Source organism: Physella acuta, unplaced genomic scaffold, assembly GCF_028476545.2.
Source record: "Physella acuta isolate Inbredline_101_S28 unplaced genomic scaffold, ASM2847654v3 ptg000507l, whole genome shotgun sequence".
NCBI classification, from domain to species: domain Eukaryota; kingdom Metazoa; phylum Mollusca; class Gastropoda; family Physidae; genus Physella; species Physella acuta.
Window position 1 is genome coordinate 356,970 of NW_026732026.1, and position 20,237 is coordinate 377,206.

Sequence of the window (20,237 nt, forward strand, 5' to 3'; positions counted from 1 at the left end):
TCTAAAAAATGTTGATTCATCTAGAATCTACTTCCTACAATTTAGAGTTATTTAATTATAGTAAAAGAGTAGATTAAATCATTGTCTATCACTAGCCTGAATTCTAAATCTTGATTCTAGGATTCTAAAGTCTAGTTTAGATTTTCAGTTGTAAATTTCAAGCACAGCATTTAACTAAAAGTGTTTATTCAAAAATATATCACAACAAGGTCACCAAAGTAGCTTATTTATTTTTCTGGTAGGCCTATACTATTAGACTAAATATACTGGTCTATACAATTATTAGGCCTACTACTATACATTTAGTTGAATTAGTTTTGGTTGACAGCTGACAACATGCAATAATGTCTAAACCACTACCCCCCCCCCCCCCCCCCCCCCATAGGGAGCTGAGTGGGCGTAGTTGATTTGTGTTGCGCATTGCAGCTGACAGAATGTTTTCCCGCTTGAAACTGATTGCCTAGTTTAGTATGAAAGTGTTGTTCCAAGCAACCTATTGATTAGGTTATTACTTTGTAATAATCCAATAGTGCTGAAAGTCTAAATTAGTACGGCTGTTTATTTTCTGTCTTAAAATTATAAAACATAATTTTGAAAATGATATTTTCTAGTAGATGTAGCTGCCAAGTTTGAAGATGGACAAGAGAAGGTTAGCTAAGAAAAAAGAATCTGGTCTCAATGAAGGAATTGCTGGACGTTATGTCAAGAGGGATACTCCTCCACTTCTCAGAAGTAAAATCTTAAATTATTATTAAAGACTAGCCTTCTGATTAAAAGAATATTTCACCTAGTTTGCAACAACCTACTTATTGCATGTCATTTTTTTGTACTGATTATTATTGTTTCAATATTTGTGTTATCAAAACCAGATTATCACACACCTGTGAGGCAAGGGACATCATTTCAAAGAATGGGGCGCACAGCAAGAACACCTGCATCCTACATTCCTCAGGCCCAGACACAAAGTGTCCCCGGTCAACCTCAAGTGGCGCCACGGCCTAACGTCCAGGGCATTCAGATGAATGAAACCAACACCTCTTTATTTGGGGACTTAGACAAATATTACGTAGGCAACCAGCCCCAGCCTGTGCAACAAGCGGCGAAGTATTCTCCCCTTGTGCACCAGACTACAGCCTTGACCCCAGCCACACAGTTCTACGACCAGTCTGCGCTGCAGCAACACCCTGCCAGCCACCTCCACCAACAGCCTCAGCAACACCACTTCACCCCGGCGGCGCCAGTCTCTTCCTCCATCACCCACCTCACCCAGGGCTTTCAAAACTTTAGGGTCACCTCATCCCCAGTGTCAAGGACGGATGTTACCTCCACCGTGCAGCGGCCGTATGGTGTGGTGTACTCACAGCCTGTCAGTGGCATAGCTTCGGGTGTGTCACGTCACATGTTGAATGTATCTCAGCCAGGGTATGCCAGCCACAGTTCCGACCCCCAGTCACAGATGCCCCCCTCAAGTTCTGCTGGTCAGGAGGAGCGCGGAGGAATGACTGCACTCAGTGTCATCAGGGAAGGTAGTGGCTACTGATAATTTTTTTACATGTTAATATTTCTCTTTGATCTCTGTAACTGGTAACTAGAAAATATTATTTTGGTGGCCTAAGACCAAATATTGATATATTAAGAACAGTCATTCAAATAATACTGTACTGATTCTCTTGTATTAATTTTTTTAATATGACTATGCAAAATAAATATTTGATACCTAGTTGGACTACCTATAGAAGAAAGTAGAAAGTCCTTTTATCACTTTGTAAATTCCATTTATGAAATGTGTACTGTAGCCAACTTTAAAAGAGCATCTAGTTTATAGTAGTGTATTTAACTATTTATTTTATATGAATGGTATTATCCTTACCATGACCTGGGATTATATATAATATGTAATTAGTTTTACAGCTCATATGGCAAAAATTTGCTTTGTTCACATGGCATTCTATTGTCATTTAGCCTGTTTTCCTGTTTTAAATCACTCATTCCCCAGACGACGTTGATTCTCAGCCTTACTACAAATACACTGGCGGCAGCAGTACCACCAGCAACAACAGCGCAGACTACTACAACCTACAGCAGCTAGATGAGAACTACCAGATTGCTCTGTACCACCAAGAGATACGCAGCCACTACGCCCAGCAGAACCCAGGGGGAAATCTTCTTGGGAAGGGAATGTTTGGCATGGCTGCTAGTGACTTGGTTGACTTGAAAACCCCCTCTGCATCTTCAGTCAATTCATCTGGTATGCTTTACTTACAGACTAGGAATAGTTATGCTTTCTTTCTGATTTATACAGTTAAAAGGTGCAACTGGTTATATCAAACTACTGATTTGAGTTAGATTATTTTTATGTGTACTATGTTCTTCTTTACAAGCACAATCTTATACAGTCAGAAAACTTGTTTTTAGACCCTCAATTAGTTTTCACTAAACATCTGGCAATAATAATCAGTTTTGTTAAAAACTGTAAATAATTTGAGTAAACAATTTGTTTGTTATTGGGTTTTTTTATCAGTAACTCAACTTGCAGCTGTCTACAATATTTAGATTTTTTTTTCTCCAAAATACATTTTTTAAATGTATTCTTTGATGTTGAAATCCTTACATAAAAGTTGAAATTTTTAAAATGTGCTGAATCTCCCAGGAGTGGGGAGCTGTGTATCACAAGAAGACCTGCCCCTGCCACCTGGCTGGTCAGTGGACTGGACAGTGCGTGGTCGCAAGTACTACATTGACCACAACACCCAGGCCACCCACTGGAGCCACCCACTAGAGAAAGAAGCGCTGCCGACAGATTGGGAGAGGATTGAATCTAAGGAAAGGGGAGTCTACTATTACAAGTGAGCAAAATAATGCACAGCTTCTGATCCGTGAGAACGCTGTCATTTTCTAACTCTTGTTAAAGTCTTGCCGTCCTTCTAAGTATAGAAATGATCATCACTTTTTCCTGTTTATGCCCAAGACACATTAGGAAGATGAAGTAGAGTTCAGATGTCTTTGTTTCCCTAATATGAGTTTGGCACCCATCAGAGCTGGGTGAACTCAGAGACATCCTTTAGACAAGCCCTGGATCCGAACTCGAGACTTTTAGGTTAGCAGTCTAAAGCTCTACCATTTGACCATGCCATCCCCATGTGGAAATAATACTTGGCTCAAACTCAAAATATAACTTTTGTATGATCAGATGTGATATTAAAAACATTCATTAGTTTTGTTCCCTTTTAACTAAATTTATCAAAAACATTATTATTTATGTCTGCTTGCAATTTTTTTTGCTAAAGCAAAAGAACTGTACGTACATTTCAACTACTCGCTCTCTCTTTCAGCCATATAACACGTACAGCTCAATATCAACATCCATGTAGTCCCGTCCAGGGGATGGTCCTAAGTTATGGTATGAATGTCATACCTGATCGGATACCACCCCATTTAGAGTTCAGACAGAACAAACAGTTGGTTCCTGCTAATCCTTATCTCAATACAGGTATTTGTATTTTCAATATCACAAATATCAGATGTGTCTGGTCATGTTTTTGTCAGTTTTGTTTTTGTATAACAAATATGAATAGTATTTTTATAGTATTTAACTATTTTAGCATCAGTTTTATCATGTTAATGGCCAGTCCATGCCCTAACCAGCATTTTCTTACCCAACTGTGATACATTAGGTTTAAAATAATAGAACTCACTAGAGACCAAGTTATTTTGGAATTATTTGTTTTATTCTTATTTTGTATTTTATGATTCACTTGTTAATTCGATATCTGATGTAAATTTTTATAAAGGATAAAGAAGTTTTAAGTCTAATTTTTTTTTTTTTTTTTCGTTCAGAAATTCCTGAATGGCTGATAGTTTTCTCCAAAGCACCCCATGAGCATGACCACAAACTAAAGGTAAATTTATTCCTCTCTGTACTGAATGACATTTTTTTTCCAATTACAAAAAAGTTTTATCTGCCTATTTAATTTTTAAAATTTATATTGGTTCAAATCATACAGCTGTCTTATAAAGGGTCTACATTTTATTTTTATTTATTTTTAGAACATGAGAAAAATGTTTGTTTTTTCAGTGGAAATAAATAGTTACTAAAAGGTTGTTTTCTTTTTGCCAGTGGGAGTTGTTCACCTTGAAGCAGCTGGAAAACTTTGCTGCCCTCCTGATCAGACTATACAAGCAGGATCTAGAGCACATAGTCATGAGCTATGAACGTTACCGCAATGCTTTGAATCGAGAAAGCGACAGGCGGAAAAAAGAAAGGCAGGGGCAGCAACCCCTGGCCATCACTAACCTCCCTTATCAGCCATCTTTAGTCCAGCATCAGATCCTGCAGCTCCAGTCACAGCAGCAGTTCATGCAGCCTCAGTACCAACAGACACCGTACCAGCAGACACAGTACCAGTCTCAGCTACAGTATCAGCAACAGGCACAACCAGCTCAACAGCAATTTCAACAGCAGCAGGCTGGGCAACAGCAATACCAACAGCAACCCGGACAGCAGCAGTATCAACAACAGCAACCTGGACAACAGCCGTACCAACAACAGCAATATCAGCAACAGCCTTCAGGACAACAGCAGTTCCAACAACAGTCTGGACAACAGAATCAGGCCCAACAACTCTTGCTTTTAACACAGAACATTGAAACCAAAGTATGATTATCTCCCTTGTAATGTTTTGTTTTGTTGGTACTAACATTTGTGAAAGCTTTGACAGCTTATATTACAAAATATTTATACAGAAAATGATATTCAATTTAGCCAATTATTGTATTTAATACTCAAAAGAAATAATTATCTTGATTAAAGGCATAATTTTGTGAATTTTAAGAGTACTCTAGCAGAACGTACACATATGATCATGTAGCAAAACTGGCCAGACTAAATGGAACATATAAATTGTCTAGTAAGAAAACTGCAATTATTTATTATGGCTAAATGCCATTCTAATACTTAATTTTAAAAAATTGGCTAACATTGCCTCGGTCACAAATTTTAAGTATAAGATTTTAATAATAATTGTTTCATTTTTTTAATTTGTATTTTAATTCGTCCACAGTGCTTTAATAATTACATGACTTTTTGATAATTTAGTAGCAGGTTAAAGAAACATTTTTCTGAGAACATTGATAAAAGATGGTTAATTCTTGTTATAAAGCAAGCAGGGTATGAATATTTATTATGTAATGTATACTTTACTGTCAAGCTTAAAGGTTGACATCATCACTGGTTAACAAAGTTGTTTGGTTGTGATGTTGATATTTGATGATGTCAGTGATTCTGTTATTTCTTACTGAAATTTGTCAGTCATTGATGTTGATATTGGTTGGTGTCAGTGATGATATTGTTGCTAGTGATGTTGATATATTTGTCAGTGATGTTGATAGTGGCTGGTGTCAGTGATGTTGTTGTAGTTGTGGGTAACCAAACAAATCTGTGATAGTGATGATAAAATGTCACTCGATGGATGGCATGACATTTTGTGATGGATGATTGTTGGGAGTGAGTGACTAGATGTTTTGTGATGAATGATTGTTGGAGTGACTAGACAATTTGTGATGAATGATTGTTGGAGTGAGTGACTAGATGTTTTGTGATGAATGATTGTTGGAGTGACTAGACATTTTGTGGTGTATGATTGATGGAGTGACTAGACATTTTGTGGTGTATGATTGATGGAGTGACTAGACATTTTGTGATGAAATATTGTTGGAGTGAGTGACTAGACAATTTGTGGTGTATGATTGATGGAGTGACTAGACATTTTGTGATGAAATATTGTTGGAGTGAGTGACTAGACAATTTGTGATGGATGATTGTTGGAGTGAGTGACTAGACATTTTGTGATGTATGATTGTTGGAGTGAGTGACTAGACATTTTGTGATGAAATATTGTTGGAGTGGGTGACTAGACATTTTGTGATGAAATATTGTTGGAGTGAGTGACTAGACATTTTGTGATGAAATATTGTTGGAGTGAGTGACTAGACAATCTGTGATGAATGATTGTTGGAGTGAGTGACTAGACAATTTGTGATGAATGATTGTTGGAGTGACTAGACATTTTGTGGTGTATGATTGATGGAGTGACTAGACATTTTGTGGTGTATGATTGTTGGAGTGACTAGACATTTTGTGGTGTATGATTGATGGAGTGACTAGACATTTTGTGGTGTATGATTGATGGAGTGACTAGACATTTTGTGGTGTATGATTGTTGGAGTGACTAGACATTTTGTGGTGTATGATTGATGGAGTGACTAGACATTTTGTGATGAATGATTGTTGGAGTGAGTGACTAGACAATTTGTGATGAAATATTGTTGGAGTGAGTGACTAGACATTTTGTGATGAATGATTGTTGGAGTGAGTGACTAGACATTTTGTGATGAAATTTTGTTGGAGTGGGTGACTAGACATTTTGTGATGAAATATTGTTGGAGTGAGTGACTAGACATTTTGTGATGAAATATTGTTGGAGTGAGTGACTAGACATTTTGTGATGAAATATTGTTGGAGTGGGTGACTAGACATTTTGTGATGAATGATTGTTGGAGTGAGTGACTAGACATTTTGTGATGAATGGTTGTTGGAGTGAGTGACTAGACGTTTTGTGATAAATGATTGTTGTAGTGAGTGACTAGACATTTTGTGATGAATGGTTGTTGGAGTGGGTAAGTTTTTTTTTTAAAGTCGAATGTGTACACTAGCTTAAAATTGAGTGTTGGAGGCGTGATTGAGGGAAGAAGATTTTTACTCTTCTCATTTCTGATTTATTTGATCAATTAATGTGTAAAACTTATTGTATTTAGAAAAGTATTAATCTATTGACTTAAGCTCTATTTATCATTTCTTATTTGTACAATCAATTGTTGACAAAAATGAGACTTCATTTTTTTTTATCTTAAAATTTGAGGAGTATCAAGTAATATATAACAAATTCTATCTTAATCAACATTATTTGGATTTTTATTATAAATTTAATGTAACTATAAAAAAAATTAATTTAACTTGATAAACAATAGCTACAGTATATATTTTTATGAAATGTCAAATCCAACACTAGAGCTGGTGTTTTTCTTCCTTATATCTCCCTGTCTCTGTGCAAGTTAACTACCCTGATGATTGTCTTTATAAAGTAAAAGGCTAAAAAGAAAGCACTACCAGTTGTAGCAGAGCTAGCATGGAATCTATTTATTATCAATGCTGTTTGATCACTATGCTAACATAACTGATAAGTTAGAAATTTTTGGATTAGCCTTGCATTTATATTGCATTATTATGTTGAAGTAGAGATTAAAATTGTTGAGCTATGCATTTTTTTATTTACTGATAAAGCAATAACTACTAATAAGCTTTCCATGACCTCCTAGATTTGACTGTTGAATAGTTTAGATTTAGCTTTACTGTGAACAAAATGTCATGTTACCTTATTAGCCTATACAAGTGTTTGTGACTGGGTTCTTTTAACATGTTTTTCATGTATATTTTCGGCATTGTTTTACAGATTGATTGAACTGTTTTAAAAGCGATATTTTGTGTACATTGAAGATCATGATTTTGTTTTAGGCCGTGCGGTTCTAGTAGACATGGTTAAGCAGTGGCTTATTATTTATTTAATTCAAAATCTAAATTTATATTTGTCAATTATTTTAATTAATTTTTTATCTTTTAGTAAATTATTTAGTCCCTTTGTTTTCAGATATTTTAATTAATCTTAGATTTTTCATAACATGATTTAGTGATTATTTTTAAAAAAAAATAAAACTAAACTATTTGAAACACATTTTTATTTTACATATGTTTATTAGGCGGAGTTGAATAACTAACTTTTCCTAGTGTAGCAACATTAAAAAGCTACAAACATTAACTGTTGTGCTGAAGTAAAAATCATTATACACAATTTAAAACTTGCCAAAATTTGTTTCATGATTATTTACATCATTACTTTTTTATAAAATGTTCATTTATTACAAATAATTTGTATAGATTTATTGCTTTATGAATGGTTGTTATTCCATTTTTTATCCCTAACCCTCCCCGTGTATTTATTTGACCTACAAAAAGTTATTATGTTAATAACTGCTGGTTGTGGTTAGGCTTCGTTCAAAAAATGTAACGTATTCATTGATGTCATTTACTAGCTCATATTTCAAACGTACTATAGTAACTTGTCTGAAATGAATTTTAAAACTTAATTTTTCTACACAATTTGTATATTTAATTTCCGGATAATTATCTTTTTATATCAATATACTAAAATATCTGCAGGAGTGGTATGTTTTTTGTAACATTTTTATAGTGTATTTAGATCTAAAATATTTACAGCCTTGTATACATCAAGTCATGTGGACTTGTGAGATCAAAAAGTAAAAAGTATTGAAGATGGTTTTGTCTTTGTTACTTCCCTTGTCAGCTGTGTGTTATTTCCCTTGTCAGCTGTGTTTGTTATTTCCCTTTTCAGCTGTGTTTGTTATTTCCCTTTTCAGCTGTGTTTGTTATTTCCCTTGTCAGCTGTGTTTGTTATTTCCCTTTTCAGCTGTGTTTGTTATTATTTCTCTTGTCAGCTGTGTTTGTTATTTCTCTTGTCAGCTGTGTTTGTTATTTCCCTTTTCAGCTGTGTTTGTTATTATTTCTCTTGTCAGCTGTGTTTATTTCCCTTGTCAGCTGTGTTTGTTATTTCCCTTGTCAGATTCTGTAGTGTGTGATGTTGCTGTGTTGATCAGACAGGTGAGTGTGTTGATCATGTCAGGTTGATGAGGTGCATGGACAGTTTTCAGAAAGCCAATTTTGTAAGCTGAAAAAAATGTGATTTGGTGCAGGACAAGGTGTTATGACAGTACAATTCTAAATTTTTGGCTTTAAAATAACTCAGGGTACGAGAATAGGTTGTACAGAGATAATTTATTCAAGCGGGTAAAGTCAAGGTATCACAATATAACAGGGAGCATCCAACAATTCAAAAACTATGTACTAAAACAATTTCTGTATTTGTGTAAAATAAAATTTGTCACAATAATTTCACCATTGTCTAAGCCACTTTTGGATGTTTGGAGTGAGAACTCTAAATGTATAGTTCACATCTGATAAATAATGTCACAAAAGCCTAAATCACAAACAAATCAGAAAACTTATTTCTGCTTTCTTTCTGACGTTGAAAAGAATATAATTTTTGTTTAAAGTTTATTCACATCATGAAAAGATGACTTTAACTAATGTGAAATAATCGTGATAAAATGAGGCTTAAAAAAAGTACAAATTTTTTGTTGCTTATGATACATGAAGGCATGGAAATAACAGAACATAACAGGCTCAAAAATAAAGAAACTTGGCATCTTAGTATAGATGATGAAGATAATGAGCTAAAGAAACCCATAAAATAAGTTTCAGATGGAAAAAAAAACTACAAGTGTTATCTTATTTGAAGCAGAATGTAACATTTAAAATGGATTTAGTTGTTGAAGCAAAGTCTCATTAACTCACAGCATACATCCTATCTACAGATTTGTTTCATTCATTTTTACCCCAATCTACATTTACAATTTTAAACAACACGTACAACAAAATATTTTATACAAGAACTTCTATCTGCATTTTAAATGCAAAATTATTACAATAATATTAAACTACAATAATATATGAGTTTGTTAATCAGCGCCATTTTTTAAAAATAAATTGTTTAATGCTTTAATCACAAACCTGCTTGAACAGGCTCGTTAGCTTTACAATACTTTGTGTGTAAGTTGATAATTTATTGTTCACATAGTGCATATTAAAAAAGGTGTATTTAAAGGGGAATAATTTCAGGCACAAGAAAGTTAAGTGGGACCAAAAGATCCATAGTTGTAACAGTAAACATGAATCTACTTTTTAAATTTAAAAATACCAAGTAGAAATAATGTGAAAACATTTAATGCCCTAACACACCTGAAAGGCGATTAGGGCAAATAATGTTCATCTGTTTAATGTTGAAATTAACATTTTATTTACATAAATACGAGACAGCTAATGAACAATGAGGCCTTTAACCTCTAAAGCTATTAAAATATTTTTAAAAGCAGAGACATTTCCAATTCTACTTTGGTTTTAATTAGTAAATACAAATATTTTTTGGCATAAATATCTTAAACAAGATTGTTATCATAAATACATTTCAGCTTAAACCTGCTGCAATTTTTTAAAATGTTGATCTCAGCAATGACCATCACAATAAAAAAAATTTGGCATGAACTAACGAAACCAATACACGTCTGGGTACTGGAATTCATAACAAAGAGAAATAATTTACATAAATGAACGTAATTGAACTGGTACTTAGAATCTGATGTTTGACTTGGCTCTTGTCCTGCTATGGTCAGCTGATCCACTCCCTGAGACTGAACTCGTGGCACTTAAAACAACTTGCGCAACACCTTCCCTCTCTCTCAAATGGTCCTGAAATGTTTAAATATTACATTTTACATATGTAACACCATCTTTATCTCTCTCTAAAGTTTAACTATGTCATTTAACTTGCACAAATGATCCTGATATGTTTAATGATAACATTTAATTAACATTTTCCCACTCTATGAAAAGCTTACAAATACTATTTACTTTTAAGAGGATACAACTGCAGGTGGCAACATTTGAACAAGATTTACCTACCCTGATTTTGTTTAACTTTAGGTCCCAGTCCTCTTTCCCCAGGGGTGGATCTGTTGGTTTTTTACATTTCTCGTATATGTTGTCTATGGCCATAAATATTATGCCAATCTCTGTTCTCTATAAATTAAAAAGAATAACTTTTCATTATTTACCTTAACATGTATGAAGAAAAGTAACAATGAATTTTGATCAGACCTTTTATAAAGTAAAATTGTGGCTTTCAGATCTAGCAGACCATAAGGGCTGATGTAGAAGAAGAAAATCTGGTAAAATTTTTAATTGGACAGTCCAGACAATAGATAAAATAGAGTTCATGTGCTACTGTGGCCTAGTGTGGGATTGTGTGGTTAGTGTTACACCCAGTTAGGTCAAGTAGCCACCCCCCCTCCCCAGTGACTGGATGAATTGTCCACCACTGGGGTCAGGCATTGTCCACCACTGGGGTCAGGCTCATGTTAGAGCTCTTTAAAAATCTTACAGCTATAACACAGGAACTGGGCTTGAGTTTTGTTGCTTAGCCATCTAACCTTTCAGCCACAGCAACCTAAATGTGTAAATTCATAAAGCCACAAAATGCAGTTCAGGGTATAAAGTTAAAAAAAACAGGCATTCAGTTTTTCTACAGTATTTACATCCATTTTTAAACCGCTCAATTGATAAGACCAGGACAAGAGTTGACCCTATGAACTGACCTTTGACCTCATCTCCCCGCTTGTCATTAGAAATGTCTGCTCGTTCTGCTCGTTGCTGTCCTGTATCTCCTCCTGTTTCTCCAGTAGCTGGGACAGCATGGAGGTGTTGAACAGCCGGCTCTTCTGGTGCTCTTGTTTCAGTATCTCAAACTCCTTTTTACACTCTTCCAGCTTTTGGGAAGAAAAGTAAGAAAGTTCAAAAGTGTAAAGGTTGTGAGATGGTGTGGTCGGATGGTGGAGAGAGTAACTAATGACCTGAAAGTCACGAGTTTGTATCACTGGTCCAAATAATGTTTCTGTGTCCGCCCAGTTATGATGGATACCTGACTCTTATTAGGGAAAGTAAAAGCATCTGGACTTAGTGGCTAAATACTGCTGACAATATTATCCCTTTATGTGTGATGGTCACAGAAATAAGAGACTTTATGAACCAACAAACAGGTACAAAAGGGTAACCATTGTTTTTTATTAAAATAAACTGGCTTTAACATCAACAGTTTTGTATACTTAAGACTTCATTATTACATAGCAAAAGACATGCAAGGGCAAGATATACTTTATAGCTGCTGTAATTGTTTTTCAAAATAAACACTTAAAATTATCGTAAACACTTTATTTTTGTCTAACGCTATCAATCTCTTCTATCACTATTTGCGCCAATCACCAGTCTATGGTCAAATAGTGAGCCAAACTGTCACTGAAGTGTGTAGCCAGACTACTGGAGATCATAACCTTCTATCACCAGTCTCTGGTCAAATTGTGAGCCAAACTGTCAAGTCACTAAAGTGTGTAGCCAGACTACTGGAGATTATAACCTTCTATCACCAGTCTCTGGTCAAATTGTGAGCCAAACTGTCAAGTCACTAAAGTGTGTAGCCAGACTACTGGAGATCATAACCTTCTATCACCAGTCTCTGGTCAAATTGTGAGCCAAACTGTCAAGTCACTAAAGTGTGTAGCCGTGTAGCCAGACTACTGGAGATTATAACCTTCTATCACCAGTCTCTGGTCAAATTGTGAGCCAAACTGTCAAGTCACTAAAGTGTGTAGCCAGACTACTGGAGATTATAACCTTCTATCACCAGTCTCTGGTCAAATTGTGAGCCAAACTGTCAAGTCACTGAAGTGTGTAGCCAGACTACTGGAGATTATAACCTTCTATCACCAGTCTCTGGTCAAATTGTGAGCCAAACTGTCACTAAAGTGTGTAGCCAGACTACTGGAGATTATAACCTTCTATCACCAGTCTCTGGTCAAATTGTGAGCCAAACTGTCACTAAAGTGTGTAGCCAGACTACTGGAGATTATAACCTTCTATCACCAGTCTCTGGTCAAATTGTGAGCCAAACTGTCACTAAAGTGTGTAGCCAGACTACTGGAGATTATAACCTTCTATCACCAGTCTCTGGTCAAATTGTGAGCCTAACTGTCAAGTCACTGAAGTATGTAGCCAGACTACTGGAGATTATAACCTTCTATCACCAGTCTCTGGTCAAATTGTGAGCCAAACTGTCACTGAAGTGTGTAGCCAGACTACTGGAGATCATAACCTTCTATCACCAGTCTCTGGTCAAATTGTGAGCCTAACTGTCAAGTCACTGAAGTATGTAGCCAGACTACTGGAGATTATAACCTTCTATCACCAGTCTCTGGTCAAATTGTGAGCCAAACTGTCACTAAAGTGTGTAGCCAGACTACTGGAGATTATAACCTTCTATCACCAGTCTCTGGTCAAATAGTGAGCCAAACTGTCACTGAAGTATGTAGCCAGACTACTGGAGATTATAACCTTCTATCACCAGTCTCTGGTCAAATTGTGAGCCAAACTGTCAAGTCACTAAAGTGTGTAGCCAGACTACTGGAGATTATAACCTTCTATCACCAGTCTCTGGTCAAATTGTGAGCCAAACTGTCAAGTCACTAAAGTGTGTAGCCAGACTACTGGAGATCATAACCTTCTATCACCAGTCTCTGGTCAAATTGTGAGCCAAACTGTCAAGTCACTAGAGTCTGTAGCCAGACTACTGGAGATCATAACCCAGGCACGTACCTCATCTGTCATGGCCTCTAGATTATCAACCAGCCCTTTGTTAGATTCACTTAAAGTTCTATGCCTCATCATTAATCCTTTGACTTTGTCTTCTGTTGCTGGCAGGTAATCTAAGATTTAAAGAAATGTAAATCTCGAGATTTATTTCTAAATTATAATATAACAAAAAAATAAAAACTTTAGCAAAGTATAATCTAATTTTTTTTATTTTTAACCCTCATCTGAGCATGCATCTACCATCTTTGACATCAAGATCTCCCAGACACAATTTACAGACCCAATCTTCTTCTATTTATATTGTACTAGCATTCCTTATTCTCTAGTCATATTTGTGTATCATATATTAAAGTAAACCTTATTTAGTGAATAGAAAAGATACAAGAACAAAATCTTAATATGATTTAAATTAATAATTAAAAATTTACAATTTTCAATTAACATGGTGTTTTGGAATTAATTAAACATTGTTCCTGTAGGAATTGGAATTAATTAAACAAGTGGAATTAATTAAACACTGTTCCTATAAAAAAATCGAATTCCTTATGCCTTGTACGTGAACAAAGTGGAATTAATAAAATGTTGTTGGGTGATTTAAAAATTGGAAGCTACAAAACAAACTAAATCTTGCTTCTATAATAACATTAACAAAGTATTTTACCTTCAGGTATGGCCTCAATAACATTTCTCAGATATTCCTCATATATAGTGTAAGCCTTTAGTTTGGCTGATAGTAATGCATGCCTGTGTGACAAATGACTTGTGTTAATTTATCAGCTAAATAAAATTCAGTATTACAATGATTTAAAGCATCACAGATATGAAACTTAACATTATCCAACTTACATTCTCAAACTCAAAGGTTAAAAATAAATATGAAGTTTTAAAAAACTTTTATCCACTAAATGAGAAAATTGAAATTGACTGTTGTATATCAAGTTTTTAAAATCTAAATAGTAAAATTAGAGATTTAGTACATTGTCTTTTTCTTTAATATATCTCCTATAGGTGAACATTATAAATCAAACCATAAGAATAAAGTACCTATTTTTGAAATGCTGTAACTGGTCTGATAAAGATGAAAACTCAATAGACTTTTGTTCTTTTAATCTCACTTCCTGTTGATATTTTTGTATTGCTCGTCTTCTCTTCGCCTCATTTTCTTGGATGAATTTTTCAAATTTTGTCACCCTGTCTTTCATCTGTTTGTATAAAACTATCATGATCAGATATATATATAAAAAAATATTACTAATAAGAATAGGCCTAAATCTTTTTATTACAGGGCCAAAATAATTTCTCAAAATTCAACAAACTTAAAATTTAAACATTATGAGACAGTGTGGCCTAGTGGTAGAGAGCTAGACTGCTCATTGGAAAGTCTCGAGTTTGAATCCGTGTTCAAGTCAGTAGAATGTCCCAGAATCCAACCAGCTCTGATGGGTACCCAACTCAAGTTAGGGAAAGTAAGGGCGGCTGGGCATAGTGCTGACCACACTATCCCTTCATATGCTGATGCCACAGAAACTGGTGAAGTCTACTTCACTTGCCCCATTCACTGTCAGGTTAGAAAGGGAAATTTACTTTAAATATAGCCTTCTGTTTTATAAAGTAATTAGACACATTTTTATGCTACATTATAAGACCCCAACCTCTTGTTGTTTCTTCTGTAGCTCCACCTGCCTTTGGGTGCACAATTCCATCCGCTGTTTGAATTCATAGCGTTTGGCTTCCAACTGAGTATTTACTTTCTCTATTTCAACCTCTTTTTTGAGTAGCAGTGTCTTCTGGAGTGTATTGAGGCCAGACTCAATGAGTTTGTCTCCAGATTCTTTGACGACAGGGAAGACGGTGACATCTTCTTCATCATCACTGATAAACAAATCATCATTTAAATCAATTAATCGTTATTAAAATAAGGGAAGGAAGCTTTGGTCATCTTGATGTTGTAGCCACACTAGATACACAATTTATTCAGGTGGCTTTATAGTTTATATGCTGTCAACATGGGGCCATAGAGAGAGAAAAAATATTAAGTATAAGTTTGCCCTCTAGATGTAATTATAAAAATAAAATATGACCATCAGGGGCATCCATCAGGTTAATAATTTATTTTTAACCACACTTTCCCTTCGTATACCAAGGTTACAGAAACAGGTGAACTCTACTTCACTTGTCCCATGGGGTCATCCATAAATGACGTCACTTTTTTTTTGACGATTTTTACCTCCCCCCCTCCCCTCCGTCACACGTCGTCACAAAAAGCCAGACCCCCCCCCTAAAATGACGTCACACTTCAACCTACAACCCCCCCCCTCAAAATTGCAGTTGAATTTTTTTAAAACATCGATATTTTTCCAAAATCTTGTCTAAACTATTACAATTTATTAAAACAGTTATCTAAAACGCGAAATAACGTCTAAAATTCGTTTTCTAACAATGCTTTTTTATAATGCAAAAATGTGACGTCGCAACATCTGACCCCCCCCTCCCCCTCATCACACATCGTCACAAAATTACGGACCCCCCTCCCCCCTACGAGTGTGACGTCATTTATGGATGACCCCCATAAACTGCCATGTTTGAAAACAGAAAAGCCTTTAATGATTAATGGAACTTCATTTTACTTTACTTATAATTGAATGCACACATTTAGATTTAAGGGGCAGTTAAAAACCTAGATTCTAAGTCTCGTTTGTGTTCAATTTTTAGCAAACATCACACGTCTACCATTAACGCGAGAAGCCCTCGACAATAGTACTGGATCTAGGATGTGTTAATATTTTCAAATAGAGCCTACAACAAACTACAAATATTTTGAATTATTTTTAATCTTATTTTTAAGCTGCGCGTTAAACAAACATTGCTTACCGTTCGTGCAGTTGTGTAACAAAGACATTTCGCTTCTGTGGATCTAAATCAAGTTTATATGGCGAATGTGTAACCATTTTCATTAAAATTGTATGACAAGCGTACGCTTGATCGTTCGCAGTAATTAACTTTCCGCCATTTTTCAACAGACACTTGCATGTAGTAGCTCCAAGGAGATAGTCACGTGATAATCAGCTTGGCGGCTACCTGTGATGTGGCTTCGAATAAAATAACGCCAGGCGCGTTCGTGTGTTTTCTGCCAGCGAATGCCATGAATAAAATATTAGGATGCTTTTGTTAGCACACGTAACAAGTTAAACGACACTTCTTTCCGCTTTGAAAACCATTGAGGTGATATACTGATGTTTTTAAAATGTTAGCTTTAGGAAAATGACTCCACACTCAAGGGGTTTATCGGGGGGGGGGGGGGGGGGGAATCTAACTTTGTTGACAATGTATGACGGGGTAGGCCTATAAAAATAAAAAATTAAGTGTTGCCGGTATTTTGCACTTTTGATTATACTTTTAGCAAATTTCAATACAAAGTAATTACTATACCTAATTTTGAACCATTGATATTTAATTAAATTAATATTAATATGTTGATATTTAACGCACAAAAATACAGTTTGGCGGCGGTTTAGGTTCAAGTGTGAAGTTCGAATCCCGGGCTCGAGTCTGTCGGACTTCTCTGAGTTCACTCAACCCTGATTGGGAACAAAAGCGGCTGTGCTGAGCAATGTGCTGACTATGGAAAAGGGGGGGGGGGTGGTAGTGGTTATAACCTCACTGGCAACCTCTGTCAATCAGCGTTTCTTCCAGACTTTTTTTCTCCGGAGGGGGGGGGGGGAGCATTTGAAATTTCCGGGGGGGGGGGGGGGGGTGGACACTGTTAAAAATATTTTCTATATATAAATTCCATTTCGTTCGGGGGTGGGGGCGGTAGACTTTCGTTCGGGGGCTCAGCCTCCCCCCCCCCCCCCCGAAGAGATGCCTGGAAGAAACTCTGCTGTCGATGCACATCTAACCAATTAATACAATTCGATCTTTATCACGTGACAGCATGTTGACATATAGACACACCCTGACCCCGTGACCACCGCATGTTGACAGCGGCCAAGGCCATAGGCCGGCTTTTATCCATACGTGCAGATAGAAGAAATATATTTGCTTTTGTTATTGGCATTTTTTTTCTGGTGAGATTTTTTTTAAACTTTAACATAAAGCTGTGTTGGTACTCACCCCACACCTCCCCCTTCCCTAACACACTCATGGTGTTTCTTTCAGGCAGCTCTGCGGATGGTCACGCCCCCCCCCCCCATGGTACGTCCACCACCACCCCCGCCCCTTTCTGGGCGAAACTTCCACCACCTGCATACGCCCACCCCCCCCCCCCTTTTTTTGGACGAAACTTCCACCCCTGCGTACATCCACCCCCCCCCCTATCTGGGCGAAACTGTCACCCCAAGGATACGTCCACTCCCCCCCCCCCCTTCTGGGCGAAACTTCCACCCCCAGGGTACGTCCACTCCGCCCGCGGCCTTAAACAACCATATCCCAGCCATTTTCTGCCAGCATCACGTGACCGTGTGCACCACCCTTACAGCACCAATTGCTTGAGGCAGTGGGCGTGGTGTTGCGGGTCATTTTATTTTTACACGACAGCATTCAAACATGCGCTTGTTTGTTTACACTGCTACTTATTAATTTTTTTAAAGCATTAAAATATGGGCTAAATCATGTTTTAAGTTTTAAATATCATTAGTATCAGTATCGTCGCTTAATCGGGTGTGCCCCGGTGCGGCATTTCGTGGTGTCACCCCCCCCCCCCCCCAAGAAATAAGTATATATATATATATATATATATATATATATATATATATATATATATATATATATATATATATATATATGTGTGTGTGTGTGTGTGTGTGTGTGCGTCGGTCTACATAGGCCTATAATACCCTGCCATTTTGCAATAAGTGTTAATTTGTACTTAAAAAGACTATTTAACTTTAATTAATCACTAATGGATCTGACAAAAAAAAAGCATTTTTGTTCTGTACTTTTTGCAATTTTTCGCCTTGGTGTCACTCCCCTAAATGGTGTCACCCGGTGCGGTCCGCACCCCCCGCCCCGCCCTCGATACGCCTCTGATTCGTATTTTTTACACACACACACACACACACACACACCAAAAAAAACTGATACAATCTGCAGCATAGTTTTTTATTCAATAACGGCGGATGACCCCTGAACAAAAACACCATGCGAAATTGCTTTTGTGAAAAATTGAGAGAAAACCAACTTGTACCTCGAGCTCATTTGGTAGAAAATAAAAATATTGGTGGCGTAGGTGATTTGCTCACACGTCTCCACGGCTGAGGAAACCAAGAAAAACAAATTAGGGCTGACCACGGGATTGTAGTGCTCACTGCCAACGATCCCAACAATGTAGTGGACACACCCCGGGAAGGAGCAGACGATGAACAGACTCGACACAACCATGACCATTTTGATCACTTTTCTGTCCCTTGTCGAGATTCTATTTTCGGATCCAGGAACGACAACTCCAGATGTTTCATTTCGCCATTTTCTTTTCTCTCGTAGCTGTCGGATGATAATTAAAGTGCAGATGACTTCGAGGAAGTAGGATGAAATTATAACCGCGAACGAGAGCGACAGGCCTATGCTCTCTAAGTAATGTCCATCGGCGTTGTAGACCCGGGTGTAACGGGAGGTGTTGGTGGCTGGGTTGGTTGTCCACTCGATGTGGGCGGACAGGTACATGGGTAGGATGGTCAGCATCAGGAGCAGGTAGATGAGCGCCATGGAGGTCACAGACACAGCCGGCGTCACCATAGATTTGATCTTCAGTGGTATCGCGATACACAGGCAGCGCTCGAAGGTGATGTACACGTGAATCCAGGAGGAGACTCGAGTGAACATCGCACGGGGTAGGGCTGGGGAGAGGAGGAAAGGGGGGGGGGGGGGGGGGGGTTACAATAAAAATCAACGGGTTAATTAAATGTCGAGAAGATAATTGTTTAATAAGTTAATTATATATGGTAATTAGTTTCGTTAAACAAATTATGAAAATAAGATTTTGTTTTTAAATTTCTTTTTCTAAGTTTTCAAGTTCAAGGAATCGTCCATAAAAGAGGACGAAACCTTTGGGGGGGGGGGGGGGGGGAGTTAAGGTTCAGGAATGTATGGTTCCGTAAATTTTGTCAGTCTTGATAACATATATGATCATTTTTTAAAAACTTAATTTGAGTTAGAATGCTGGTTAAATTGTGGGAATACAGTTGTTAGGTAATTACCCCCGGTTAGGTATCTTAAATCCAGTGGATTAAAGGAAATCCCCGAATGCTGGACCGCTGGTGAGAGGCAAATACTCTGCCAGAGTAGAGTCAAGTTGCATCCCAGATCGGCGAGACACAGAGCCAGTAGACTTATGTTGACCGTCTCCTTGCAAGCCTGTAGCTGGTGCCGATATGGTTAGTGTACAGGATAGTGAGTGTAGCGTCAACATTATACATCGTCAACATTATACGGTATACCGTCAACATTATACATCGTTAACTTTATATAATACACTGTCAACATGTTACGGTATAGTGTCAAAATATATTGTAAGGCGTCAACATTTTATTATGCACGTCTATATTAGGCCTATTCATCGTCAAGTTTGCGAGCCTCGTAGTAACCTGCATGAACCCAGTAAGTATTGTACAAGCCAAGGTAACGGTGCAACAGACGTAATGTAGCACAAATAGGGTAACGTGTCACACCCTGGGGTAACTGCACTATAGGGTTATTTTTTGCAATGGTTAACCTTGAACAACATGGGTAACTTGTCACACCCTGGGGTAACTTGTCACACCCTGGGGTAACTTGTCACACCCTGGGGTAACTTGCCACACCCTGGTGTAACTTGTCACACCCTGGGGTAACTTGTCACGCCCTGGGGTAACTT

At 37.0% G+C, this 20,237-nt stretch overlaps 3 protein-coding genes across 3 annotated transcripts; 1 reads left to right on the forward strand and 2 right to left on the reverse strand.

Annotated features, from left to right (window-relative positions):
* The first annotated feature begins 619 nt into the window (after positions 1–619).
* Positions 620–4,915, forward strand: LOC131944751 (scaffold protein salvador-like). Its single transcript, XM_059305555.1, has 7 exons — positions 620–732; positions 870–1,529; positions 1,997–2,248; positions 2,651–2,846; positions 3,333–3,490; positions 3,838–3,899; positions 4,118–4,915. Exons 1-7 carry the CDS (start codon positions 636–638, stop codon positions 4,658–4,660), a joined length of 1,968 nt encoding a protein of 655 aa, XP_059161538.1. The 5' UTR covers positions 620–635; the 3' UTR covers positions 4,661–4,915.
* A 3,973-nt stretch (positions 4,916–8,888) lies between these two features.
* Positions 8,889–16,416, reverse strand: LOC131944755 (uncharacterized). The gene is made up of 8 exons (XM_059305559.1): positions 16,259–16,416; positions 15,040–15,259; positions 14,432–14,589; positions 14,049–14,131; positions 13,391–13,500; positions 11,341–11,511; positions 10,649–10,765; positions 8,889–10,435 (listed from the first exon to the last, which is right to left on the reverse strand). Exons 1-8 carry the CDS (start codon positions 16,339–16,341, stop codon positions 10,316–10,318), a joined length of 1,062 nt encoding a protein of 353 aa, XP_059161542.1. The 5' UTR covers positions 16,342–16,416; the 3' UTR covers positions 8,889–10,315.
* A 2,071-nt stretch (positions 16,417–18,487) lies between these two features.
* Positions 18,488–19,666, reverse strand: LOC131944752 (uncharacterized). Its single transcript, XM_059305556.1, has 2 exons — positions 19,582–19,666; positions 18,488–19,221 (listed from the first exon to the last, which is right to left on the reverse strand). The coding sequence occupies exon 2, from the start codon at positions 19,205–19,207 to the stop codon at positions 18,488–18,490; it is 720 nt and encodes a 239-aa protein (XP_059161539.1). The 5' UTR covers positions 19,208–19,221; positions 19,582–19,666.
* Positions 19,667–20,237: the final 571 nt, after the last annotated feature.